This window comes from Peromyscus maniculatus, chromosome 19 (assembly GCF_049852395.1).
Source record: "Peromyscus maniculatus bairdii isolate BWxNUB_F1_BW_parent chromosome 19, HU_Pman_BW_mat_3.1, whole genome shotgun sequence".
Taxonomy (NCBI): domain Eukaryota; kingdom Metazoa; phylum Chordata; class Mammalia; order Rodentia; family Cricetidae; genus Peromyscus; species Peromyscus maniculatus.
The window spans coordinates 38,210,410-38,238,378 of NC_134870.1; the positions used below are offsets into that span (position 1 = coordinate 38,210,410).

At 42.1% G+C, this 27,969-nt stretch overlaps 1 protein-coding gene across 1 annotated transcript; it reads left to right on the forward strand.

Annotated features, from left to right (window-relative positions):
- The first annotated feature begins 3,704 nt into the window (after positions 1 to 3,704).
- Arl14epl (ARF like GTPase 14 effector protein like) lies at positions 3,705 to 18,783 on the forward strand. The gene is made up of 5 exons (XM_006977655.4): positions 3,705 to 3,774; positions 5,551 to 5,622; positions 11,393 to 11,496; positions 13,761 to 13,900; positions 17,603 to 18,783. The coding sequence occupies exons 3-5, from the start codon at positions 11,401 to 11,403 to the stop codon at positions 17,823 to 17,825; spliced, it is 459 nt and encodes a 152-aa protein (XP_006977717.1). The 5' UTR covers positions 3,705 to 3,774; positions 5,551 to 5,622; positions 11,393 to 11,400; the 3' UTR covers positions 17,826 to 18,783.
- The last annotated feature ends 9,186 nt before the right edge of the window (positions 18,784 to 27,969 follow it).

Genomic DNA, 27,969 nt, shown 5'->3' on the forward strand with positions numbered 1-27,969 from the left:
TTAAAGTTATATGGAAGGACAATGCATTCTAGATGAACAAAGTTAATGATGTGCTGGAAAAAAAAATACCATTCCATCTCTTAAAACTAGACTGAAATCTTTACAAGAAACGCTGGGAAGTTTTTTGGAAGTTATTAAGTGATTTCAACGTGACATGTCCTCCACGGGCAAATGCATTTGAACACCGTTTCCCTAGTTGCTGGTGCTGTTTGGGAAGGTTGTGGAGAGTTCCTGGAGGAAGTCCGTCACTGGGGTTGATCCTTGAGGTTCTGTGGGCTTCCCTCACATCCTACTTACTTTCTCTTTCCCAGCCAGTGTGTGCAATATGGCCAGCAACCTCCCAATCCTATGGCCGTGTTTTCTCTGCCATGGTGGAATCGATCTCATCAAGTGATAATGCAAAATAAATTCTTCCTTCAGTTGCTTTTGCCAGGGGCCCTAGTTAGCCTTAACTGTCACTATCCCGTAGCCCCCAATCACCTGAAAAAGGGTACAATTGAGTAATTGTTTTTATTTGGTTGGGTTGTGGACATGTCTGTGAGTGATTATCTTGATTGTTGTAATTGATGGAGGAGGGCACAGCCCACTGTGTGTAGTGCCATTATTTTCTGGACAGCTGGTCCTGAGCTATATAAGAATGATAGCTAAGGTTGGGCCTGTGAGTGAGTCACGGAGTAAGCCAGCAAACAGAATTCCCCATGGTTTCTGCTCTGACTTCCCTTGATGAGGAACTGTGGCCTGGAAGTGCAATCCAAGTAAATCCTTTCTTCCTCCAAGTTGCTTTTGGTCAGTGTGTTTTATTATAGCAACAGAGAAGTAACTAGAACACCAGGAATTTTGTCATAGCAACAAGATACACAACTAATCAAGAAGTTTTGTCAGTTTAAAATTTGTGTTAGAGTATGCTTTAAAAAAATTAGAAATAATACAGTATAATTATTTTGTATACCCTAATGACTTTCTATACTGTGGTTCATCACTAGTTTGGGGGACCTTAACCTTTTAATAAAACTCTATGTTTAGCAATTTTCTTGGTTGGCTACCATTCTTTCCCTCTAGTAGATTTCCCTCTGCCTAGTTTGAGGTACTTACTGCTTTTGAACTTGGCCAATCACGTTTGATTTTCCTTGGTGTTTTTGTTGCATCTTGTATGGTAAGAGCAGCAAAGTGTACCTTCTGCTGACTGCATAAGAAGAAAGCCAAAGCCGGGCGGTGGTGGCGCACACCTTTAATCCCAGCACTTGGGAGGCAGAGCCAGGTGGATCTCTGTGAGTTCGAGGCCAGCCTGGGCTACCAAGTGAGCTCCAGGAAAGGCGCAAAGCTACACAGAGAAACCCTGTCTCAAAAAACCAAAAAAAAAAAAAAAAAAAAAAAAAAAAGAAGAAGAAGAAGAAGAAGAAAGCCAATAAGATCAAAAACACTGAAGACAGTTTTTGTTGGAGAAAGTATGGAGCAAGGGGAACATTCCTACACTGTTGGTGGGAGTGCAAACTTATTCAGCCACTTTGGAAATCAGTATGGTGGTTTCTCAGAAAATAGGGAATCAATCTACCTCAAGACCCAATGATACCACTCTTGAGCATATACCCAAGGAATGATCAATCATACCACAAGGACATATGCTCAACTATGTTCATAGCAGCATTATTCATAATAGCAAGAACCCAGAAACAACCTAGATGCCTCTCAACTGAAGAATGGATTTAAAAAAATGTGTTATATATACACAATGGAATACCACTCAGCAGTAAAAAAAAAAAAAAAAAAAAAACAAAACAATGATATCATGAAATTTGCAGGCAAATGGATGGAACTAGAAAACACCATCTTGAATGAGACAACCCAGACTGAGAAGGACAAGCATGGTATGCACTCACTCATAAGTGGATAAACTAGATGTAAAGCAAAGGGTAACCAGACTACAATCCACAGCTCCAGAGGAGCAGTAACAAGGAAGATCCTGTTGTGGATCACCCTGGGAAGCAAAAAAAGATGAGATTTCCATGAGTAAACTGAGGATGGGGGGCTAATGGAGGGTAGGAAGTGGGGGGTGAGAACATAAGGGAACGAGATGGTTGAGCTGGAACAGAGACAGAGTGAGAGAGCAATGAAAGAGATACCATGATAGAGGAGGACTTCATGGGGATAGGAGAAACCTGGTACTAGGAAAGTTCCAAGGAATCCACAAGAATGACCCCACCTTAGACTACTAGCAATAGTGGAGAGGGTGCCTGAACTGGCCTACTCCAGTAATCAGATTGGTGAATACCCTAACTGTCATCATAGAGCCTTCATCCAGTAACTGATAGAAGCAGACACAGAGATCCACAGCCAAGTACCAGGCTGAGCTCCAGGAGTCCAGTTGAAAAGAGGGAAGAGGGATTCTATGAGCAAGGGGCATCATGATCATGATGGGGAAACATACAGAGACAACCAAACCAAGCTAGTGGGAACTCATGAACTTTAGACCAACAGCTGTGAAGCCTCCATGGAACTGGACTAGGCCCTCTGCATATGGGAGACAGCTGTGCAGCTTGGTCTGTTTGAGGGCCCCCTGGCAGTGGGATCAGGATCTAGTTCTGGTGCATGAGCAGGCTTTTTAGAGCCCACTACCTATGGAGGGACACCTTGCACAGCCTTCATGCAGGGTGAAGGGCTTGGACCTGCCTCAACTGAATGTACCAGTCTTTGCTGACTCCCCATGGGAGACCTTACCTTTTCAGAGGAGAGGATGGGTGGGTTGTCAGGGAAGGCTGGAAAGGGAGTGGGGGGAGGGGTGAGAGGGGGATCTGTGGTTGGCATGTAAAATGAATAAAAAAAATTCTTAATTGAAAAAAAAAAAGAAGAAAGCCACACTTGGCCAAAGGTTTTTTTTGTTTTTTTTGTTTTTTTTTTTTTTTGAACAATCTGGCAAGGCTTTCACCTGCTCTGAGGTTCATCAATCCATAACTTGCCAAGTAGAACGCACATTTGATTATGCACACATTCCTTGGGAGTACAGCACTGTCTTAATATTAAGCAGAAGTCAACTAGAGCTCATTCTGGGACCAGCTGAAGGTTCTGCTCCGTTGTTGGAAGACTGCAAGCTCATTTAGCCAATAATTTCTTTCCTTGCTGTTAAAGCAATTAGGAATGAGATAGTGTTTTTTACCCTATAATTCATAAGTGAACAGGGCTAGGTTTAAGCTGCCAGGGAAGTGATTTTAATGACTCACAATACAATACTGGAGGCCTGGTGACAGAAGATGATCTTAAGGGGGTGGTAATTTAGGGATTAACGCATTTCTTAGACACAGTTATAAACATGGGTTCGTTTTCTCTAGAGACACTTGTTTTTTCTTTCATGATTTTTCATTAGAAATATGTCCATACTAAAGTATTTATACTAGAGTATAAAACAGACAAAAAGGAATTAGATGTGAATGTGAAACCCTTGAAGCTGAGGTGCAAGATGGGGGCTAGAAAGCCAAGACTTGGTTTCCGAGAAGTTGCTGACTTTGAATGGAAGATGGGAGAGATGTGTTATGACTTTCTGACCTCAGAGGGCTTTAGAACGGACTCGCAGTGTGAGAGGTAACACATCTCTGTTCCCGTGTTCCACCTTCCCTCCGCCCCCAGCCACGATTACACAAGCATTAAATTGTAGAGACCCTTGGGAGACTTCATGATCTTTCCCCTGAGAGTTCTAAGGTTTCCTAGCAAAACAAAGGAAGCAAGACAAAACAGTTTCTCTTTCTTTCCTGTGTTCCTCCCTTCCTTTTAGCCTCCTGAAAGGTATGTGTGCTTCCGTTTACCAACTACTACTTTCGCTTGGTTAGGCAACCGCCGTTAAGAGGCAGGGAGCAATAAACCCGGCAGGTCCTTTGAACAGGGCTTCGCTAACAATGCAGATTAAATCAGGCAGAGAGAGCGGGCACACGCCGGGCACAGAGTGCTCACTCTGAGTTCACACTGCCCAGTTCATGTGTTGAGAGTGGAAGACAATCCGAGTTCCTTTACTGCAGTGGGGGACCAAACGAAGTGAAAACTAATAAATATTACAGGGATGTTGGGACCTGGGAGGAAGACCCTCCAGGCTTTAGCACTGAGATGAGAGCTTCTGTGGGTTATTAAATGGGGATGATGCTGAAAACGGTCCTGTCCTCTGGTCTCCTCAGAGTCTTCCTCTCCTATCGGTGGGGCATGGCAAACTCATCTCTGTCTTTCATAACCCTTAACACTGCATTGAATTTTGCACTGAGTGCAGAATCCAAGAGGTCTACTTCGTGAATAGGGTCCTTGCAGCCGGTGACCTGTCACTCACTGACCTGGACCAACATTTTGGTGGTGACGTGGGGGGCGGGGGCAGTTTTGAACAGATGCACGATTGCAAACACACTAAGTATGTGGAAACATTCTACTCTTTGATTGCCAGAGTCTCTGCTAAGTACACTTTCAAATAATTTTAAATAACTAGGTGTGTTTTTATATGGAGCCAAAGAACTCCCCGGCCTCTCTCTCTTCTTTCCCCTCCCTCCCTTCCCCCCACCCTCTGTGTATGTGTGTTTGGTATAGACAATAGCTCCAAAAGTATCTCTAGTTATCTGTAGGTACAGCTGTTTCTAAAGAACTAGAATTGTTTGTTTAACCACAGGCTCAAAAGGTTACTTTTAGCTTTGTTTGTTTTCTTTTCTTTTTCTTTTGAGAGCGTTTCACACTGTAACCCAGGCCTGCCAGGAACTAACTGTACTGCGTAGCTCAGGCTGGCTTTAAACTCAAGACAGGCTTCCTACTTTAGCCTCTTAAGTCCTGGGATTACGGAGATAAGACGCCAAACGCAGCTCAATACTTTTAATTCTTATGAACACATGACAATAGATGCTTTTTGCTGTTTTTTTTTTTTTTAAAAAGGGATTAATAAGCAGTTTTGTGGCTTTGAAAAGGGCTCACTCAGTTGGGAGGCATCGGCAAGGGAGTCAGTTAATTGACCACGGCACCGCCTCTTCCAAAAAATGCCCTTCGTGGAATCAGACACCCGTCAATTACCGCAGTGGCGTAGTATTTTTAGCAAGGACAGAAACCGAGGCTCATGGCAGAATGAGATGAAGAAATAGTTCCCCTTTTTTGCATGCATGTGTGCACAGTTCTTACCTCTAAAGAGCTTGCAGGGGACTCTTACAGATAGTATCTCTGAGTACATGGCTTTATCTGATACTGAGTTTTGAAAACAGAGGCCAATTCTGGGGCTAACGTTTAAGCCAAACATTTTTCCTGCTTTGGTGACTTGCAGATAGATGCCTTTGCGATAGAGCTGAACAATACTCCTTCGTTCCTGTACAAGACACAATCAGCTGTCCTAAAATTAACTCCAGGTGGTTTGACGTTAACCTCTCCCCGCCGCGAGGCTCACGTGTTTGAGCGTGTAGACCCCAGCTGATGGGGTTGTTGGAAGGGTTGCGGAATCTTTAGTTGATGGGGCCTCACGGGAGGAAGTAAGTCAGTGGGGGCGGGCCTTGAGGTTTTATAGCCTAACCCCACTTCCTGTTTATTTTCTGTGCTTCCTGATCGTAGATACACGTGAGCAGCTGTCTCCCATTCCTACGGACTTACTTCCTGCCATAGTGAGCCGTATCCCTCTGAACTGTAAGCAAACATAAAACCCTTCCTCCTTTATTATTAAACCTTCTCAGGGTGTTTCATTCCAGGCACAACAAAAGTAATACGCCAAGGAACCCTAAAGATAAGTGTGATTAAAGTGTGGGTTATTTTGTCTGCAGCTTTCTTGGTGGCCTGTGCCTCAGAGGGAACATGACAGAGATTTGGGTTAACCTCTCTCCCTGGTAAGAGAGGCCCCGAAGCTTCCGCAGTGTGTTCAACTTTGGGTTTTAAAGCAAACGCTGCTTATCCACCATGGATAATTTAGCCACCATGAACCAGGAATAAGCCACTGCTTCATCTGACGCTCCACCTAAGAAGGGATGATCTAGATCAGTGCTAGAGAAAAATACAGCTATACAGTAGCAGTCTAATGTACCTTTAAAAAAAAGTTAATTTAAATGAGTAAATTCAATTGTAATGGACTGAATTATAAATAAATGAGTTGAAGACCAAATTCCACTGTGACTTTATTTGGAGATAATTACTTTAGCAAGTATAGTTAAATGTAGGAATGTCAAATCTGAGAGGCTACATAGTCTAATATGAAAAGGGAGACTTCAGGGCAGTGGTGGTACAGGTCTTTAATCCCAGCACTCGGGAGACAGAGGCAGGCAGATATATCTCTGTGAGTTCAAGGCCATCCTAGGTAAGGCAGAGCTATATAGTGAGACCCTGTCTTGAAAACAAAAACAAACAAAACTGAACTGACTTCAAAGGAAAATGAGTGTTCAGGCAAGCATGCATCTAGAGTAACTCAGGCTTCCTGTTTAAGTTAAATAAAGGAGTATGGATCAGAATGTAAAGCAGGGAACTATTACCTGCAGGAAGACAGTATTCTCTGCAGTAATCTCTCTGTTGACTTGCCCAATGAGCTTAGGAATTAGGTGATTTCCACTATGACCAGCCTGTTCTCTTTCCTATACTGACCAATCTTGGGCTGGCTCTGCTCCAGTAGTCTATATTAGGAGTCTAGAAGCCTCTTTGCTTGGACTTGACCTGTGTTTGAGATCTTGCATAACTCATCTGAAATAGCTAGAACAAAACACAATGTGGGGCATACTGATTTCATGTTCTTTTAGTCAAATGTAGTAACTCAGGGTTTTCTATGTGTCCTGCCCCATGCTTAGGAATGTGCTTCTTCCCTAGCTGGGACAGTCCTGAGCTGTGAGCCTTCATTTCCATCACCATGGTGGTGGGGATGGTGACAGTGGGTTCTTCGAAGAGGTTCCTAATATTTTGTGTGTATGTCAGAAATTGCATCGGCAGACAGAACTTCAGTTAGAAGTTAGTGGACATAATTATGTACAATTTACTTATTTATATTCAAAGACCTCCTGTACTGTCTGGTTAGAAACTTCTACCTTAGGAACATCATCCAAGGGAAAAAGAGTTAGTTCTAACTATTTTAGTACTTTCCTGGGACAAATGTTTTTGGGCTGATAATAATAGCCAATTACAATTTAGTGCCTGGTGGAATTGTATTATAATTCCATTTTTATTTATCTGGCACACATAATGGTTAGTTTTAATTTAATCAGTTTAACTTAACACACTCTAGAATCACCCAAGGAGAGAATCTCAATGAGAAGTTGTTTAGATCAAGTTGGCCTGTGAGCATGCTTTGTGGAGGATTATCTTGATTGTGTTAGTTGAAGTGAGAGGGCTGCTTATTATGGGTGACACCATTCCCTAGGGAAGGGATTCTGAACTGTAAAAGGGGAGAGAAAGATGAGGGCAAACTTGCATACTTCATTCCTGTTTCATTGTCTTTTATTATGGATACAGTGTCTCAAGCTCTTGTAACTGATTTCCCAGCATTAATAGACAGTATCTAACCTGGACCTGTGTGCTAAAAATAAACCCCTTCTCCCTTAAGTTGCTTTTGTCAGAGTATTTTATCACAGCAACAAAATGAAAATAAGACCTCAAAAGAGCAGCTTTGCCCCCTAGAGTATTCATGGGAACCCAAATTTCATGAGTGACTTCAGCAAAAGTGCTTTGAGTGAAGGAGTTTCATAAGAAATCAATTAGCTCTGTGTACTTCAAATTCCATAGTGTTTCAGGAAAAGCTCTTGCCTATGGAAACATCTTTTAAAAAAATCTTTCCTTTGAGGAAGAATATTTATTATGTAAAGAAAATAGAGGGCTTGGGGTTTCTTTTGGACATTGTTTTAAAGTAGCTCCTAATCAATGTTATAGAATATTAGTTTAAGATGTGTTATATTTGTTTATGCTGTGGAACATTGGTTTAATCATGCAAGATGTGTTGCAATCTTTTCTGTTGCATTTGTTTAACTCTTTGAAGCTTTGTTACTTTGCCTGTGTACAACACCTGATTGGTCTATAAAGAGCTGAACAGCCAATAGCTAGGCAGGACAGGCAGGACAGGCAGGGCTGGCAGACAGAGAGAATAAATAGGAGGAGAAATCTGGGGAAAAAAAAGGATCAAGGAGCAAGAAAAGAAGGGGCTGGCCACCCAGTCACATGGCCAGACATGGAATAAGAAGGAAAGAAAAGATATACAGGAATACAGAAAGGTGTAAAAGCCCAGAGGCAAAAGGTAGATGGGATAAGTTAAGAAAAGCTGGCTAGAAATTAGCCAAGCTAAGGCCAGGCATTTATAAGTAAGAATAAGACTCCATATATTTTTTGGGAGCTGGGTGGCGCCCCCCTCCCCAAAGAGTAAGAGCAAAGAATAAAAACAACCAACCATAAATGGAGGCCCAGAGAGAAAGGGATCCTAGTGAATCAGGATAGCATGTTGGATTGGAGAGGACCCAGGGCTCAAAGGGAAAGGTTTTAGTTACGTGAGAGATGGGAGAACAGTCGGCCAAGGCAGTGAAGGTGAGGGTTGGCTCAGGTGCTGGGTGCCGAGTCTAGGCGTCTTTTAGAGACAGCCGTGAAGGACCTTCGCTGATATGCCAGGGACACGGGATGGAAGCAGAGAGGAATCACTAAGATCTTTTAGCAAAAATAAGATAAAAATTTCCTATTTAGGGACATAAACATACTTAGAGTGCGTCCTATGGACAGGACTGAAAAGAGAGTATGGGTAACAGCTCTAAGGTGAGATGACCAGATTGGGTAGGGAAACATACCTCATTTTCTTCTGATATTTTCCATTATGTCCTATAATGGGATTGTAACAGAGAGTTTATAATTACACAGTTCGGAAGACTCTTTCTATAACTCTGGGTGATCTTGGACTCAGCAGGGACTCTATGATTTTAAAATAGCTTCACATGATTTTTGTCTTCACACACGTTGGAAAATAATCTGCCATTCTGTTTGAACAAATCTGAATTTGCATGTGAGTGTCAAAGAAATAAATTGCACTAAGTGCAATTCTCTGCTCTTAAGTTCCTCCTCATTAAAAATAATCTTATTTTAATAATAAAGTGAATAGGCTTCACTGTTGGATTTCTCTAGACAGTTATATAATGGATCAGTCTATTAACCCTCTTACCTTTTCCTTTTTCTTCTCTACTCTCTCTCCTCTGACTCTCTTCCCTTATCCTTCTCTCATCTACTTTCATGTCATATCTTCTTTTCTATTCTTCCTGCTTTTCTTCCTTCTCTTTACTTACCTATTGATATTTGTCTTCCTATGTTCTGTAATTTCACCCATTTCCCCCTGTAAATGACACATTTTTATTCTTCTTTGTGGGTGGATAATACTCCATATATATATCACATTACCCATTCATTTGTTGACAAACATGGAGGCCATTTTTAAACATACAAGGAAGACTATTCAAGTCTACTGAAAAAAAAAAAACCAAAATTCAGTTTGAACTTAACTCCCTTGAAGCGGAAGGTGAAAGGGTTCTTAGTGGGTGGGATATACTACTAGAAAAGTACTGGGAAACTTGGGGTACACAGGAATGCTGGAAAGTAGGATGTGCTAAGGACCGTGAGTGAGTTCTGAGTTTGCAGATGTTTTTCTCAGTGACAGGGCCACTTGCATTTGATAGTTATTCTTGTTCAAAGCTAGACTCCTGTTTGCTCATGTAGAATGGAAGAGAAGATGCTACTTCCTGATGATTACATTTCAGATGAATGGTTTCCAGGTCTTTGAGAAGGACAATTCTGTTCTGAAATGACTGATGCTGAAGGGCAAGAAACATGTTTCTAATTGCCAGGCTTTCATTTTTTAAGTAAGTGTTCCATGGAAGGAAATTCCAGAAAGAAACCTGTCTAAAAGTTAATCAAGCTGCCATCTTGGTGAAGGGTAATGTATTGCCACCATGTCTACTACCACTGGTCACATTGTAGTCCCTGTTGTGTTTAAGATGGATTATCCAATAAAGAATGCAAAGGAAGAATATATATTGGAAAAAAACTCAGCATTTCCTTAACTAAGACCCACTGATAGGTCTTCTGTAGCCAACGAAGAGCTAATACCAAATGACCCAAACCAACCAAACAGAGTTAACTCGGGGTTCCTTTGGAAGAAATAACCTGTGATCAGCCTGGTGACTGCTGAGAGATGAGGAAAGCAGCCGAGATTGTGAGAGTCTCTTCTGTAGTGTAGCCTTTTCTTTTGGAATGCCACAGACCAGCCCTGCACCGTAAACATATGATCAGCATTGTTTGTGATCAGTCTCCCACATATGTGCAAAGAGATGGTGCACACATAACGACATCCTGATGCATTGATGAAGTGGTTTTAATTAAATCACAGCCATTTTAGAAACCGATTGTTATATTAAAAAAAAAATCAATGACTAGCATTTAGCTGAAGTTGCATTAGAAATACATCAGAAAGCTGGAGTGGGGGTGTGGTCAGTATTTTTCTGTTGTGTGATAAAATAATCTGACGAAAGTAATTTAAGGGAGAAAAGCTTTATTTTACCTTACAGGTCCAGGGTACGTAGAGTCTGTTCATCAGTGTAGGGAGGGCACAGTGGCAGGAGCTTAAGGGTCACGTTATATACATAGTCAAGGATGAGACAGCAGTGACTGTATGCATGCTTGCCCTCATATTGCTTTCTTTCCTCTTTCACGGCTCAGGATCCGTTGCCTAGGGAGTAGTGCCACCCATAATGGATGGCTTCTCGCCTCAGATTAACAAAATCAAGATAATCCCCACAGACATGCCCTTGAGCCAATTGGATCTAGCAGAAGCCACGAGAATGGATATAAGCGTTACGGTTACTAGAGACGTATGGCCTTTGCACATCTTACTTCCCACTCCCCAACCCCACGAGAATAAGCACGAAGGGAAAAGAATGAATAATTTTTTTTTTTTTTTTTTTTTTTTTTTTTTTTTTTTTTTGGTTTTTTCGAGACAGGGTTTCTCTGTGTAGCTTTGCGCCTTTCCTGGAGCTCACTTGGTAGCCCAGGCTGGCCTCGAACTCACAGCGATCCGCCTGGCTCTGCCTCCCGAGTGCTGGGATTAAAGGCGTGCGCCACCACCGCCCGGCAAGAATGAATAATTTATTCTTCCTAAACAAGAGGGTTGGTCCTCAGTGTTGTCTGCTCCAGAGCCGTCCACGATACTGAGGGTGGTAAAAAGGACGAGCAATTTCTCATCGGGGCACCTGGAAAGACATCGTTAGAATGTTTGTGGGGAGTTAGATGCAGGCGGTTAAGAGGGACCGGGGCGGGGGGGGGGAGGGGAGGAGCAGGGCTTTCTCATGTAGTCTGGCTTTGAATGTAAAGACGGCTTGCATGGAGATCAAAAGAAAATTCTAAGATGAAGCATGGACGTGTCGGATACTGATGTTTCATTTCTTTCCCATTGCCTTTTTAGTGGCCACAATGAGTGAACCGATCGATAAGAACAGCTCCCCTCAAGAAGAATCCACAAATCCAATGTTTCCAGAGAAAAGCAGTCAGATTGGACAAAAGCAACTGGTATAGCACGCAGGTTTCATGATTCCGGGTTATTGGTTGAGCCTCTAGCATGGGGCGTCTGAGATGGCTGTGGACGTGACGGCAGGGCAGACGTCAGCACCTCGTGAGAAAACTTTGCTATTCAGCGCTTGGCATTGTCTGGAGAATTTCCTCTTTGCTTTGTGTTCCTTACTTTTAGTCTAGTGATCCATGTAATGAAGTCTGGTCCTCACAATGGAATATTTGAAAAGAATCTAGTCAATACAGCAAGAAATCCATGGGAGTCTGTTTAACGGGTATTATGGAATTTATTAGGGTGTAAATTGAGGAAATACACTCACGAATACAGAACCAAGTAAACAGCTGATGTTGTCTTCTGTTCTGACCAGGAGCGAATCCACCTGGCAGTCAGCTCATGCCAGGAAGCAAGAACCAGGGAGAAGGGCCTCGTGACCCTTCCTGTTCCTTTTAAGAGGTCATGTAGGACAGCAAGAAGCACCGCCTCCTTCGGGCCCTATAACCCAAGGTCATGGGCAGAGCCAATACCACTATAAGTCAGGTCTTTTATTTAGTTAATACATTTGCATTTTGTTCTTAACCCTGTCATGGCTCTAAATGCTTTATGTATATCACCTCACCCAAGTCTTACCACAAGATAGTAATAGCCTTATTTTACAAAATCGAGCCGCTAAGGCTTAGAGAGGCAAGAACTTGTTCAGTTTACACAGTTTACGATGGGCAGAGCCAAGACTTGAACAGCAGCCGGCTCATCTGCTGTTTGTTCCTGGCTTCTTGCTATGAAACTGGGAGCAGGACTAGAGAGTGCTGGGTTTACGGCTTTCGTAGCTATACCCACGGGTAGAGCTGTTTCATAGAGCACGTCTGTAAAGCAAACCAGTGTACCCCCATCAAGACGAAACTCTAAGGAAATGTTTCTAATATCCAAGGTAGATGACCTAGACTACTATTAAGCTAGCTAAGCGGCAAAAGGCCTATCTGTTACATTGAAAGTGTCCTGTTGGTGTTTTAGGAATTGCATTTCCAGTGGACTCTGGCCTGTGTGCTTTCAAGTTACCCAGGTTATTTTCTTCTGAACTTCTTCAGAAGAATGTTTCTCTTTCTATGACATCTGTTACATGCTTAGAACATGTCCTCACACTGGCTAGAGTACACACACACTTGTAACCTCAGCCCTTGAGAGCCTGAAGCAGGAGGATTGCCACAAGTTCAAGGCCAGCCCGGGTTCCATAGTGAGTTCTAGGCTGGCCTACTGTCGAGTGGGACTGGTCTCAAAGAAACAAGCAATGACAGCAATAACAAAGAGTCACCTCTTTATTTTTGTGAACATGTGAGTGTTGTGAATATGTGAGTGTTTGACTGCGTGCGCGCGCGCGTGCGTGCGTGCGTGTGTGTGTGCGTGTGCGTGTGCGTGTGCGTGTGTGTGTCTGGTGCCTGCAAAGGCCAGAGGAGGCTCTTGGGACCCTTGGAACTGGAGTTAGAGATGACTGTGAGCCGCCATGTAGGTGCTGGGAGTCGAACTCCGTCGTCTGCAAGAACAGCAAGCGCTCTTAACCACTGAGCCATCTTTCAAGTCTCACATCGTCATGTCTTGGTTGAAGGGTCTTGTTTCTTGCCTTCACAATCAGGCCCCGTTTTATTTCTGAATACAAAAGTTTCCCCAACAAAGACTTTTGGAGATTTTCCCTAACATCCAGAAAGTAGTCCTCGCAAGATTTTCCTTGCTCAGATCTGGCTTTGATTGAGAGTGAAAGCCTCCGTGGCACTGTCTGTGTTGAAGCCTGAGGGTGTGTGCAGCCCAGGACAGGCAATGGTTTTGAGACCCATTCCAGAGGCTGGAGTTGGCCGAGGAGGAGGAGGGTGTGTGCCTTGGCTTCTCATGGCTTTGACATTGTATATGAGCTTCTTCTGTGATGGCTGAGGAAGGATCGCGACTGCTGTGTCCTTATGCCCAGGAAAAAGCCAGTTCTGATGTTTGTCCCCATCAGGTTTGAAAGGCTGGCAGGTGTTTTGCAGGTATAAACAAGTCTACTATTCTCTCTTGATTCTTTCCACATTTTCATCACCTGTACTTTACACCCTGTATTTAGAAAGAATGGCCTAATTTGAGAATGCATCGCCTCTAGAAACTTTAATCAGATTAAACTGTTGGTTTTTCCTTATGAATCAAACACATTTCCACGCTCTTTTGATAAGAGCTACTGGCAGTCCATTTTGAAAGAATGAAAAATGAATGAAAATACTTAAACACTGTGTTCATTTCACAGCAACAGATAGAACGGCAGTTGAAATGCTTGGCCTTTCAAAACCCTGGGCCACAGGTGGCCGATTTTAACCCTGAGACGAGGCAGCAGAAAAAAAAGGCACGGATGTCGAAAATGAACGAGTATTTTTCTGGGAAGCACAAGTAAGGTCATGACCTATTTGATTTACGGGGTTAAAAATCGCATGTGTTCTCCTTGATTTTAAAGCAAAGTCATTGAAAGTTACATCTTGTTACGATTTCAAAAATTTCTTCTGTAGTACACTTAAGACCCCATATGTCTGGATGTTAGCATCTTTAAGAAATAGGCAACATTTTTGAGAGCAAGAGGGCTTGTGCCTAGAATGCCAGCACTTGGATGCAGAGACAGAAAGATTCCAAGTTCAAAGTCAGCTTGTTACTTTGGGAAACTGTGTATATGTGTTTGGGTTTGGGGGTGGGCGGTAATCTAAGTCTTTTTTTTTTTTCTTAAGGGCCTTGTACTAAAATAATACCTTTAGTAGAAAAGTTGACTAAATATAACAGTGAAGTATCATTAAAAGGAAAAATAATGTAACCATAGGGATAGATTCAAAATATGAAGTGGTTACCATACTATCATTAAATACAAGGACTGTTAATACGTTGGAATATACAGTACCTGAGGTTGTAACTCAGTGATGGAACACTTGCCTAGCATGTGCAAGGCCCTGGCTTCCAACTCCAGCATGACAAGGGGAAACAATATGTTCCCCTGTAGGGAACTGGAGGGATGGCTCAGCAGTGAGGAACACTTCCTGTTCTTCCAGAGCACATGAGCTGGTACTTCGCACCCACCTTGGGCAGCTCCCAGCTGCCTGCAAATCCAGCTCTCAGGAATCTGACCCCATTTTCTGGTTGTGCAGGGAGAGGATCTCTACACAGACGGCATTCACACATACACATAAATTTTAAATGATTTTTATGAAACAGAAGGAGTGAAAACTGGGCATACACATTTGAAAATTTGATGTGTAGGAAGGATGATATTATTTTTTCATTTTTTCCCTCTTATTGAAAATAGATTCTCTTCTCATATAATATATCCTGATTATAGTTTCCTCTCATTTTTATGTATAAAATGTAGTATGATTTATGCTGATCTTATAAAATTGCTTTTAAGATAAAATTTCAGTGAGTTCTCATTAAGGAAAAGTGACATTACAACAAAATAATTTTATAATTTCTCTCTCCCACACAAATGATTTATATGTATTATTTTTAATTAAGTGTGTGAGTGCAGGTGCCCACAGAGCCCAGAGGTATCAGATTTCCCCGGCACTATATAGTTACAGGTAGAAATGAACCACCCTAGGTGCATGCTGGGAATTGACCTCCAGTCCCGTGGAAGAACAGTATATGCTCTTAATTAACCACTGAGCTATCTCTCCAGCCCCATATATGAATCATTTAAAAAATCATGTATACATATTAAGCAAACCATAAACAAAATGTTGATAGATTCAAATATATTTTTAAAATATCTTAATTAGAAGGCATTCCAGCTAATGTGTGATCATGAGGCAGTTCCTCACCCTTTCTTACTTTTCTAGGAAAGGGGGAAAGGAAGAAACTGCATTACTTCAACTGAACGGGAGGAGAGGAGGTGTTAGGCTTGGGAACAAAGGATGCAGAGGTACCCACTGCTGTAGGCGAAGTTTTCCTGTCTTGAAGTCATTCTCAAATAAACACACCGGGGCTTACATTAATTACAAATGCTTGGCCAGTATCTCAGGCTTATTACTAACCAGCTCTTACAATTTAAGTTAACCCATATTCCTTATTCATGCTCTACCATGTGGCAGTACCTTTATTAACATGTCACGTTCATCTCCTGCTCCGTCAGTGTCTGGCTGACGACTCCTCTGACTCTGCTCTTCCTCTTACCAGAGTCTTCTGTATCTGGCTGTCCCATCTATACTTCTTGCCTGGCTTCCAGCCTGTCAGCTTTTTATTAACCAATGAGAGTAGTACATAGTCACAGTGTACAGGAGGATTATTCCACAGCCCACTGTGACCGCATGAGTGAAATGCCAGCCATTGGAGCTTATGGTGGTAAGATATATAAGCTACTCCCAAGGCTTTCAAGCAGATCTGTTTTGAAGGATCTATTGAAAGTGGTTTGGTTTTGAGTGGGTGGTAAAGTTCCTATAAAAGTCTTTCACTGCAGGCATGCTGCAGAGGTGGACAGAGAAAGTGTGGGGACCTAAGATCTGAAGTGCTGCCCTTTGGCACTGAACATTTTGCCTTCCCCGGGGCCTTACAATGCAGACTGGTGCCACCTTGGTTATTTACATTTTCTGTCCACTGGGGCGGGGGGGGGGGGGAGAATAGTTATAAAGAAACAGAAGAAAAGGCACCTGGAACCTTTGCCAATAGCTTCTTTCCCCCCCCCCCCCCCCCCCCCCGCCCTTTAATGATTATGGTGTAGTAACTGATAGTCCTCATCTTGAGTCATTAATAAATGTAGTAGTTTTTGCTAGAGTACTTTTAAGAGAGAAAAAGATTATAAAATTAGTAGAAAAGTGTAGAGGGCATGAAGTCCTTGCACTCACAGATAAGCACTAGGGAAACCAGGATTGTTAAACATGCAGGGTTGTCTGTTTGATGGAAGGTATGTATACCTGTTTTCCACTCAGAAGGCTGAGAGTGGGTGTGGTTAATAGCCTGGAGACCTCTGCACTCTCTGTATGGCCAGGCCACACCTGGCCCCTGCAGACCCGTACAATCAGGACTGTGAGGTGGTTTATAGCCTAGTGATCTTTGCACTATCTCTATGACAGAGAACACAACAGATCCCCCCTAGGCCCTTAATATAATACATGTAGTCTGTCTATAGAACCCATCTTCATGGAAGAGGTGACATATATTTTGAAAAGAGTTCCAATGTAATTAATTATGCCTTAAACTGTATTGTGCACATGGGATTATGTTACACCAGGAAACTTTTTTCCAAATTGTACTGTCTTTAAATATGCCTAAAATAAACTGCCTGGTGTCGGACTCTAGAAGTTTGAACCAACACTGGCTACAGATTACTGAATCAGACTTTCTTCTTGACTCACACAGATCAGCACTATACTGGCCATGGTGTCTACAGAGGCCCCCACAGAAAAATGCTATTAATATGTTATTTTAAAGGAAATATAAAACCTTTTTAACAGGAAGCTTCGGTTAGCTCTTCCAGTGTTCTTAGATGGATGATTATATGCCCCTGAAATGCTGGACAATTGTAACACAAATTCCTAAATGGTCTTAGTAAAAAACCCAGAGCCAGATATTGGGGTAAATGCTAAAAGATCAGAGAGACAAAGGAATAAGCCACCTTTTACCTCTAGGACTCCTCAGCCTGAAAAAGCCTCAGCTGATAGGCCTCTAGCCAAATGAGCTTCCTCATCCGAAAAGGCTTCTAGTTCCTGTCTCCTCACACCTTATATATCTTTCTCCACCCAGCCATCACTTCCTAAGATTAAAGGCCTGTATGCTTCCCAGTACTGGGATTAAAGGTGTGTGCCACCACTGCCTGGCTGCTATGTTCAGTCTAGTAGTGGCTTGTTCTGTCTTCTGCTCTTCGGGCAGATTTTATTAGGGAACACAGTATATCACCACAGACCATGAAGTTGCTCTCAGCAACAAGCCTGGCTGCGCATACTGGCTGTGCCAAGTCATCACTGCCGTTCAATATTGGGGTGGGTGCTGTTTCTGGTAACCTCCAGGATGCTGTTCCCTGAGAGTCACAGGGCCATGCACGTGATGGAGCTGCGCAGGAGTGTCTTCACCACAGTGAGGACAGCAGTGCTATCTGACGCCATTGTCTTCTCTTTGCAGAGTTATGAGGAAGTACGACAAAAGCGGCAGGCTACTCTGTAACGACATGGACTTGTGTGACTGCCTGGAGAAGAACTGCCTGGGCTGCTTCTACCCTTGTCCCAAGTGCAACTCCAACAAGTGCGGCCCTGAGTGCCGATGCAACCGGCGCTGGGTTTATGACGCCATCGTCACCGAGTCTGGAGAGGTCATCAGCACCTTGCCGTTTAGTGTTCCTGACTAGGAGATATTACACACAGACACTTTGTAGACACACACTCTCTAGACACACTCTCTCACTCTCTTCTCTCCCTCTGTATGTGTGTGTATGTGTGTGTTTTGAGGCAGGGTCTTATTCTGTCCCTCATGCTGGCTTTGAACTTATACCAGTCTTTCTGTCTTAGCTTCTCAAGTTCTGGTAGTTTAGGTATAATACGTCATGCCTGGCTCCCATTTCTTGATTTTTATTGTATACATACATACATACATGTATAGTCAGGTCATTTGTGTATATATGTACATATACATATACACACACACACATACATACACACACATACATATACACATATGCATACATACACACACATACATACATACATACACACACATACATACACACATACGCATACATACACACACATACATACATACATACACACATACATACATACATACATACATACATACACTTTTAAGTCAAACCTCTCCCGCTTGGATAAGTTTTAGTGTTTGGGAAAAATATTCTCACATGGTATAGATCAGTGTAGAATGGACAATAATTGTGTAGACTTAGATTCCCTCCCAGGTTCCTCAACTCATGACCTAGAGCTGCAGGAGTGGAGATCAGTCCTGCTCGTTAGCACCAGCCTCAAGCCTGCCTTGAAGTCACACCTCCCCCTCCTCAGGGTGTCTGGTTGAGAACACCACAGTTTTAAGAGCTGCAGAACGCAGAACACTGTATCTAAAAACTGTTACCTAGAACACAAAGTTACCATCACTTTGTAATATGTTTTTCTTAGGATGTCATACATAACTAAGAAAAACAATGCTGTGCCTTTGTACTGCACAGCTTTAGTCTTATTTTTTATTGTTTACATTTTACTGTTCATCTTAAATTTGGTAATGGTATTTCTATTATCAAACATTTGCATTTTACTGAGTTATATATTATTTAATAAATTGAGAAGTGAAGGCTTGAATATGCTGAAAGTCAGTGATTTACACATTTCCTTACAGGATCAGTATTTCAGGATCTTTTTTCAAAAAGGAAGTTAGCCTTAATTAATATGCAGAGTGGCTTGTATGCTTGCTAGTTGAATATATGAATGAGTAGTTAACTAAAAACATGATGTAGTTGTCTCAGATAAGCTGAAGGAGATGTTTGGAAGGTTGAATTCCGCCTTCTTTAAGATTTATTATTTATTGTCTTTATTTTTCTCTTTCTCCCTTCCTTCCTCTCCCGTGTGTGTGTGTGTGTGTGTGTGTGTGTGTGTGTGTGTGTGTGTGTGTGTCTTTGTGTAAGTTCATATACATGAGTGCAGGTGCCTACAGAGGCCAGAGACATTGGCTTCCCTGGAGCTGGAGTTACTGGCAGTTTTGAACCACTTGAAATTGGTACCGGGAATGAAACCCAAGTCCTTCACAAGAGCAGCATGTGCTCAAAATGTCTGAGCCATCTCTCTAGCACTGAACTTTTCCCCATCTTGTTTAAGTCAGAGTTTTCTCTTATGTTCATTGTCCAGAAGCCCTTACATCCTCAGGTATTAAGATGTGTGATGTGACTCAAGAATCCACATTTGAAACAAATTCCCAGGTGATGCTGATGCCACTGGCCTGGGGACCATGTATGAAAACCACTTCGCAAAGTTAGATACATAATGGAAGGACGTGTTTAAACAGTGGGACTTAGTTCTAGTTTAAACCAAGAAGAATATCTTGTTCTGAATACATGTGAAGTATTGAAAGCTGGGTTTTCGAGGTTTCTTTTCCCTCCATAAGCCATTAAAAAATACTTATTTCTGTACAATTTTCACATGGTAGAAACTCTGACAGTTTTGGACTTGTTACTTGAGAATACATTTTGATATAAAAAATACCTAAGATGTTGTGGTGGGCATGGAACTCCTGTCCACATAACAACGAGTCTAGATCCTTCTGCACTGTTTCCCACAGGGCTCACTGGCTTTTCTGGACTCCATTTACTGTTGTGGCTGCATATCAAACCCAGGGCTTTGTGCATGCTAAGTAAGGGGTCATCATTGACCTACACCCAAAACCTTCAAGTCACCTCTATGGAGCAGCTAGTACTGTGAGCCAAACATTAAGAGTCCCTAGTTCAGGACCTTTCACTAACACAGCCCTTGGAGAAAAGTAGAAAGTGAAATTATCCAGGTCACATCTTTTGAAAGTTCACTGGGTATGCATAGCCCTGAGGGCAGCAGAAATGATGGAGGACCTTTTCATTTGATGTATTTTTTTTTCATTTTGAGAATGATGATTATTTTTTAAATAATGGGCCAAATGTACTACTTTATGACTTACTATCTTTGAACCATGTAATGTTTCAGCTCATGGGAATGGTGGATGGATCAAGCAATACTGAGAAAAGGTTGATCTGTGCCAGACATTGAGCAAATGCCACAGACAGAGCACCATCCAAAATCTACCCTCCCCCTACCTTCATGGAGTTTGTGGACTTATGCCATTTTCATTTTTGGTTCTTTGCATTCTGCGTTTAGCTCAGGCAGCCCTAGAACGCCCTCCGAGGTTCTTCTGCCCCCACTTCCTGAGTGCTGGTATTAAAAAGTGTGTGTCACTATGCGTGGCTGGGGATTGACCCCCAGGCTCCGTGCATGCTTGATAGCCCTCGACCAACTACACTGTATCCCCAGCCCAAACCTGATTTTAACACCAGAAGCTTTCCTTCCCCGAGAAAACAAAGTCCAAAATTGGCTAGTTCTTAAAATGCATTCAGGTACCTTTAATAACATCCATTCCTTAGCCTCCTCCGGTCCTCCAAAACCTGAACTTCCAGAACTCGGGCTTAGGCATCTCTTTCTTCAGCCTGGCTTTCCTTGCTGAACCTCATGGTGAGTGTGAGAAATCCTGCGGATGCCACCAGTCACCCATCTTAATACTAAAAACAAAGGGACACTAATCTTTCTCTCCTATTTCCTTCTGTCATTCATTCTTAAGCAACAAGGTAATTTGGCTTTAAATGATCAGTCTTGGTAAGTAAGTGTATTGGCAAGTTATGTTCACAGCTTTCCCAGTAAATCTAAAAATAAAGAAAAAGAGCAATAATTACTAAGGAGACATTGCCTGCTACTTACATGAGGCCTGGTAAAACATGATGCAATGTGAGTTTAGAAATCAGGTTTGTCAAATACAATTTTAGAAATCAGGTTTATGAAATATGATTTAAGAAATCAGGTTTATCTTGTTCATCGTGATCGAATGCCAACTGAATGGCTTTTTGAAAAGCCTTCTTCTGCTCTAAATGATTACTGCAAAAATAAATTGATGTGACCTGTTGGAATCTCATTTTGCAAGTATCTAATTTTTATCACGGAGTGACAAAAGCTCATTAGCTACTTGATATGAATTCAGACTAACAGGGAATTCAGTTGCATGGTCTGATTGCGTTAACCAGGGAAATTGTCTCCTTGATATAATGGGGTTTTTCTCTTTCTGCTTGGCTATCATTCTATGCTGATGGTGTGTCTTATGAATATGTATAGGGATTGTAAGGAAAGAGAATTCATGCGGGCCATTTGAATATAAACTGGTACATGCTGAAGGATTTAGACAAGGCATCCTGAGCACATTTATGCAAGGATTTTGAACTGGAATGCTGCGCCACACCGATTTGCATGACAACTTTGTGGGACTCTAATTTGTAGGAACGAAAGAATGTCCACGTAGTGTCAAATATGGCCTGTTGTGCCTCCCTTCCAACCCCAGCACCAATACAACCTTGGGATGCTGCTGACAGAGGCATCATGGAACTTTTTCATTTACAGGTCTTTTTGCTTTCCTGGAAAGGGAACGGTGCCAACTTGGATATTTAGTATTTCTGTAGTGTCTTAGAAACATTTACACATCTATTTGAGCAAGTCTTCATTGTTGGGCTGTTCACCATTTGCTACCTAAGTTCAGGAGTTCCCTTTATGCAGACTATAGTGGCAGTGATGCTTCTCGGGGTGAATGGCAGGGTAGACCTGCAAGCAGATTCCTTTAATTTAAGTGTCAGGCAGCAACTTGACACTTGCCAGGCGGCCCCTGCTTCCGATTAGCTCATATTCCTGTGTAATACAATTTATAGAATCTTCATAACTCTTTTCCCATCCAGTTTCATTTTCCTTCCTGCTCCATAGTGTTTGTAACAGCAAATGATACTTGTGAGGTTATTTAGGACCAAGTTCTACATGTTCTAACTTAAGTAAGTAGCCTTCATCCTTTCCCCCCCCACACACAAATTTATAGTTTGATTTAGAAAATTCTCTTCAGCTTCTCAGATTTTCTAAAACTCTACTGTTTACCTGGTAGAAGGAAGGGACATGGCTCATCACCCACAAGCAACATACTCTTCTCTACTATCACACTTGGTTTGGCAAAAAAAAAAAAAAAAAAAAAGTGATTACATTTTGCAGTGGTTTAATTTTTCATGAGTATGTGTGCATGTACATTGGTGCAGGTATACATGTACACATGTGGAAGCTAGACGTCAGGCTCAGCTATCATTCCTCAGGAGCTACCCACCCTGTTTTTGAGAGAGTCTCTCACTGGGACCTTGGGCTTGTTGGTTAGATTTAGGTGGCTGGCCAACAAATCTCAGATATCTGCCTGTCTTGACTGTTTTGGCCTCCCTAGTAGGTTACAGAAGTGCACCATCATGCCTTAAACTTAAAATTAGATAGAGTGAATCTCATTTTGTTTTCCTCTTTAAAAGTTGTTTTTTGGGGGGAGGGCCGGGCTGGGTGTGGTGATGTATACATCTTTAGGGGAAATGGAGGCAATTGGATTTCTTTTGAGTTCTAGACCAGCCAGGACTACATAGTGAGACACCATTTTTGTTACTGTTGTTTTGGGTTTTTTGTTTTGTGTTCTATTACAAGTCACTTGTCTTTCCACATACATTTTACAATATGAAAGAGTTCAGCCAGATAGAGTGTTAAGTCTTCAAATCTTTATTGTTGTGGATTTGCATTTAAGTCTCTCAATCCATGAATATAATATACTTTTCATTTGCTGAAAATGTCCTCTGTTTCCCTGATCATCCCTTTGTAGTTTGGGGCAAACAAAATGTTGGTGTGCGCTGTTAGGTTTACAATCATGTGTTTTGCTTTTCTGAGTAGCTGTATGTGAGACAGTGTGGTGATCTATTGTGTACCCCAGTAAAGCTTGCCTGGGGATCAGAGGACAGAGCCAGCCACTGTATTAAACATGGAGGCCAGGCAGTGTTAGTACATGCCTTTAATCCTAGCATTCAGGAGGCAGAGCTCCATCTGGATCTCTGAGTTCAAGGCCACACTGGGAACAGAGCCAGGCATGGTGGCACGTGCCTTTAATGCCAGCACTAGGAAGGAAGGAAGATGGCAGGGCACAGAAAGGCATGTATGTAAGACATGAGTAAACAGGAAGTATCTCTCTTGAGGCTGAGGATTTCATAGGGGTAAGAATGTGGCTGGCTTGTTCTGTTTCTCTGGTCTTTCGGCTTTCACCCTAATATCTAGCACTGGGTTTTTTATTATTACTATTATTATTATAAGACCTTTTAAGATTTGTGTTACAAGACAGTATTTTAAATAATAGTATTCACTGCAGGCATGGACATAAAACCGATTTTAGGTGTATTTGTCATATATCCTACAAATTTCTCTAGCTTATTAGTTGTAGAAGGTTCTATTGTGGGTTTCTGTAATGTTCTCTGTAGTCGGAATCTGTCATCTGCAAACAGGGACAACCGTTTCTTCCTTTTAATGCATGCATCTTTGCGTTCATTTTTTTCATTAAGGATCTGTCCAGATGTCCAGGTCACCATGCTGGATCACAGGGTGGAAAGCAGATCACCTTTCCTGGACTTGATCTCCAGAGAATGCAGCCAATCTTTCATAACAAAATCGAATCACTCATGTGGGTGGGGCAGGATTGCTGGAGACACTGTCTGGATGTACTCTTCTTTTCTGAAGGGTTTCTTTGCTTCAGGTAGAATTTAGAATATCACTTCTTCCCTTTCCCATTTAGGACACGTTTTCTCACTTTCCCCTGGGCTCTGCAGTTTCTGGAGAGAAATCACCTGCCATTTGATTTACTCATTTGGTATGCATCTGTCCTGTTGAGGAACCTTGGCACAGTGTGACCAGGGTAGAAGGTCCTCACTTTCTTCCTCAGCTGCATTGGGAGAGAGGACAGTATTTTCCTATAGCCCTTGGGAGAGAGGACAGTATTTTCCTATAGCCCTTGGCTAGAATTCAAGGGCTGGGGCCCAGAAGTGTTCTGTCTTGTAGGGCTAGCTGCTCCTTTCTTGTCCTTTTTGGCTGCAGAAGCCATGCTGCTGAGGGCCTTTTGTGAGTGCTTGGCATTTCTGAGTTGCTGGTGTCTCCATTTGTTGGTCTTCAAATACCCAGGAATGTGTGCAGTAAAAACAACAAATATCAACCAAAAACCCCAGAGTACTTCCTTCTGTGCATCTGTTCACGTTCCCGGCCAGCTGCCCGCTCTCCATCTCTGATTTAGGTTGTTTCTAGCATCCACTGCGATTAGCTGGACTTGATGAGAGGAGTAGGAAAAAGCAACTCTACCAGATCTTTCTGGAAATGGCTTTGATGTCATGAAAGAGGCCGGGGGTTACTTTCTCTCTCTCTTCTCTAGAAGGCTTTGTTTCAGATGAAGAATTTCATCCTTAAATGAGGTTTGTTGAGACTTGCCAGTAAAGCCATTTAGCTCACCGGGCTTGTCTCTTCTTTTCCTCTGCTTTCCCTTTCCTCTCCTTCCCTCTCCTCTGCAATCCTGTTTTCTCTCTCCTTTCCTCTCTCTCCTCTCTCTTCCCTCTCCTTTCTTCTTCTCATCTCCCCATCCCCCTCTTCCCCTGCATGGATGTGGAAGGGGCTCACAAAGTCTCATCCCTAGCTCCTGAGCTGTTGTTGGTAATTGATGGCTGCTGGAGAAGGAAGAGAATCAGTTTTATATAGGAATAGTTGAAATAATATGTTCACTTTAAAAACAATCACATTCTACTTTTATCTTTCTTATGTAAATTTTGGACAATTCTAATTTTCTAGGAATTACACATTTTATCTGAGTTTTCAAAAGTATAAACAAAGTTGTACAAAACATATTCTTCTTTTTCTTAATGACTGTTTCCTGGAATTTTAATCAAATTATTGAATGGATAGTATGGACCAGGCTCCCTTAGTAAATTTTTTCCTCCCTAGGCTAGTCAGGATTGGATTCCTTGAAATAAGAGACATTATCTACCCTGCCCATAAAGCTAACAGACACTTATAGGTAGTTGTATCGAATTCATTTTTATCTAATTTCTGCAACTTGCTCCTGAGATAAACCTACAACCATGATGAAGAGGCAGAAGGTCCTTCTGTGTCCTCCCAAAACATCTGTAGCCAGGGTGTTTCCTGCATTGGAAATGGAAAAGGTTCTCAGTCCATGACTATTTTCACCTAAAATATAATAGAATTTGCATTGCTTTGGGGTAGTTTCTGATAACCAACTACGAGGAAGAGAGAGAGAATAAGAAAGAGAAAGGGAGAATTTTTTTTTCATGGAATTGGTTCAGATTGCATCCTCTTTTACCTGTAAGTTTGTTCACACAGTAATCAGCAGCAGAGTGGCAGTCAGCAATACAATTTACATGATTTCTAGTATAGATTCTAGAAGAAGCAGGGGCCTTCTCATTTTTTTTTTAAATTTTTAATAGTCCCCTTAAAACTATTTTAAAAAAAATGGAAAAAAAAAACAAAAAACAAAACAAAACAAAAACCAACCAGAAAACACACACACATGGTTTTACCTCCCTCTGCTGGCCATTTATATGTACTTCAGTTTTATACAAGACAAAACTAAGACAACTATTAATCAAATCAAACTGTTTTTTCTTTTCTTCTCCCACCACCATGAAATAGTTATTTTATTTAAGTGTTCTGTTTGAGAGTTTCATGCATGTCTATGATGATGTGTTTTGATCAAATCCTCTCCCTTCTAACTCCTCCCCTGTCCCTGTCACCACTCTTCCCTCCCAACTTTATGTGCTCTCTCCAAACCCCACTGAGTCCACTTTGGGCTGCCAGTAAGTGCGCGGCTGCAGGACCATCCAGTGGAACATGGGCAGCTTATTGGGTCGAGTTCCTGAAGAAGACTACCACTTGTTGTGTGCTATCTTGTTTGTGTTCTGACAAATAAAGCTTGCCTGGAGATCAGAAGGCAGAGCTAGCCACTAATTAACCACAGAAGCCAGGCAGTGGTGGCACACACCTGTAATCCCAGCACTTGGGAAGAGGAAGCAGGAAGATCAGGAGTTCAAGGCCACCCTGGGCTACATGAGATTGCTCCAGTCTAAAAGAGAAACAGAGCTGGTGGTGGTGGCTCACACCTTCAATCCCAGCTCTAGGGAGGTGGAGACAGGAATATAAGGCAGGTAGAGACAGGATCACAGGCCCCTTCAGTATGAGGATTCATAGAGACAGCATCCCCACACATTAAGTCTGAGATTTGGAAGAGGAAAGACCTATCTGGCTGCTCCGCTTCTCCGATCTTTCAGCTTTCACCCTGATAGCTGACTCTGGTTTTTCATTGATTAAGACTAATTAGGATTATACTTCAACCACTCTCCGTGTCCTAGCAGCCATCAATTGCCTACAGCTCCTGAGGTAGGAATGGGACTTTGGTAATCCACCCCCCTCCTCCGTGCTGGGATCTTGGCAGGTTTGATCGTGTGTAGGTCTTGTTCATAGAGTCAAGCTGTTGTGAGCTGATGTATGCAATGGCTTTGCCATGTCCAGAAAACACTGTTTCTCAGCAATCCTCCATGACCTCTAGCTCTTACCATCTTTCCACCCCATCTCCCAGGATGATCCCTAAGCCTTTCAGGGAAGGGATGTGGCATGGGTGTCACATTTAGGGCTGAGCATTCTACAGTCTCCTACCCTCTGCTCATTGACCAGCTGTGAGTCTCAGCATTAGTCACCATTTACTACAAAAAGGAGCTTCTCTGATGAGGGTTGAGAGATCTACTAATCTATGCATCTAACGATAGTATTTAGAGGCAGTTTAGTATCAAGTAGTAGCTTCTCCTCTAGGACCTATGACCTACCCATGTTTTTGCTCTTTGGGGGGGAGGCTGCCACCCAGCTCCCAAATAAACCACACACAGAGGCTTATTTTTAATTATAAATGCCCAGCCTTAGCTTGGCTTGTTTCTTGCCAACTTTTCTTAACTTTAAATGATCTCATCTATCTTTGGCCTCAGGACTTTTATCTTTCTCTATTTCTGTATATCTTTTCTTTCCTTCTTACTCCATGGCTGGCTGTGTAGTAGCTGGCCCCTGAAATCCTCTTCTTGTTCTCTCTTGTTCCTCCTTCTCTCCTCCCAGATTTCTCCCTCTATATACTCTCTCTGCCTGCCAGCTCCGCCAATCCTCTCTTGCTTTGCTATTAGCCATTCAGCTCTTTTTAGACCATCAGGTGTTTTAGACAGGCACAGTAACACAGCTTCACAGAGTTAAACAAACGCAACATAAACAAAAGTAACACACCTTAAAATATTCTACAACATTCCCCCCTTTTTTGTGTAAATAAAAAGAATGGTTTTAACTTTAACATAGTAAAACTATACACAACAAAAACAGTTATAAGTAAGAATTACATTTACAATAGTCTGTCTATTTGTAGTTAGCATAATCAGAGAAAATATTTCATTATCTATCCTATCTTAGTGAATCCAAAGTTTTACAGCTAACTGACTTTCTATCATAACTAAGGAAAACTGCAACTATAACTATCTAGTCTTCAACTCCATCAAAGACACAGAAGGATAATATTATTTGAGTAAACAAAAAGTGCATTGCAAACAACTTCTAAAACTCTAACAATGACAGTGACATCTGGCTGCCTGGACAGTCACTCAAAATTCCTCTGCAAGGTTGGGGCATCCATCTTTAGCCTACAGGCCTGTAGTATCTGGCAGATTTTTCAATGAAGCAGAAGATTTGAAAGACTGTCCCACCTATATTGGCAAAGTTTGTCAGTCACTTTCTTCTATGTCCTGAAGAATGTCTGGCAGTTTCTTCTGTGAAGAAGGAACCATGAAGGACCATCCCGCCTTGTTTTGGCAAAGTTCAGCAGTCACTTTCCTGTGGGTCCTGCATGTC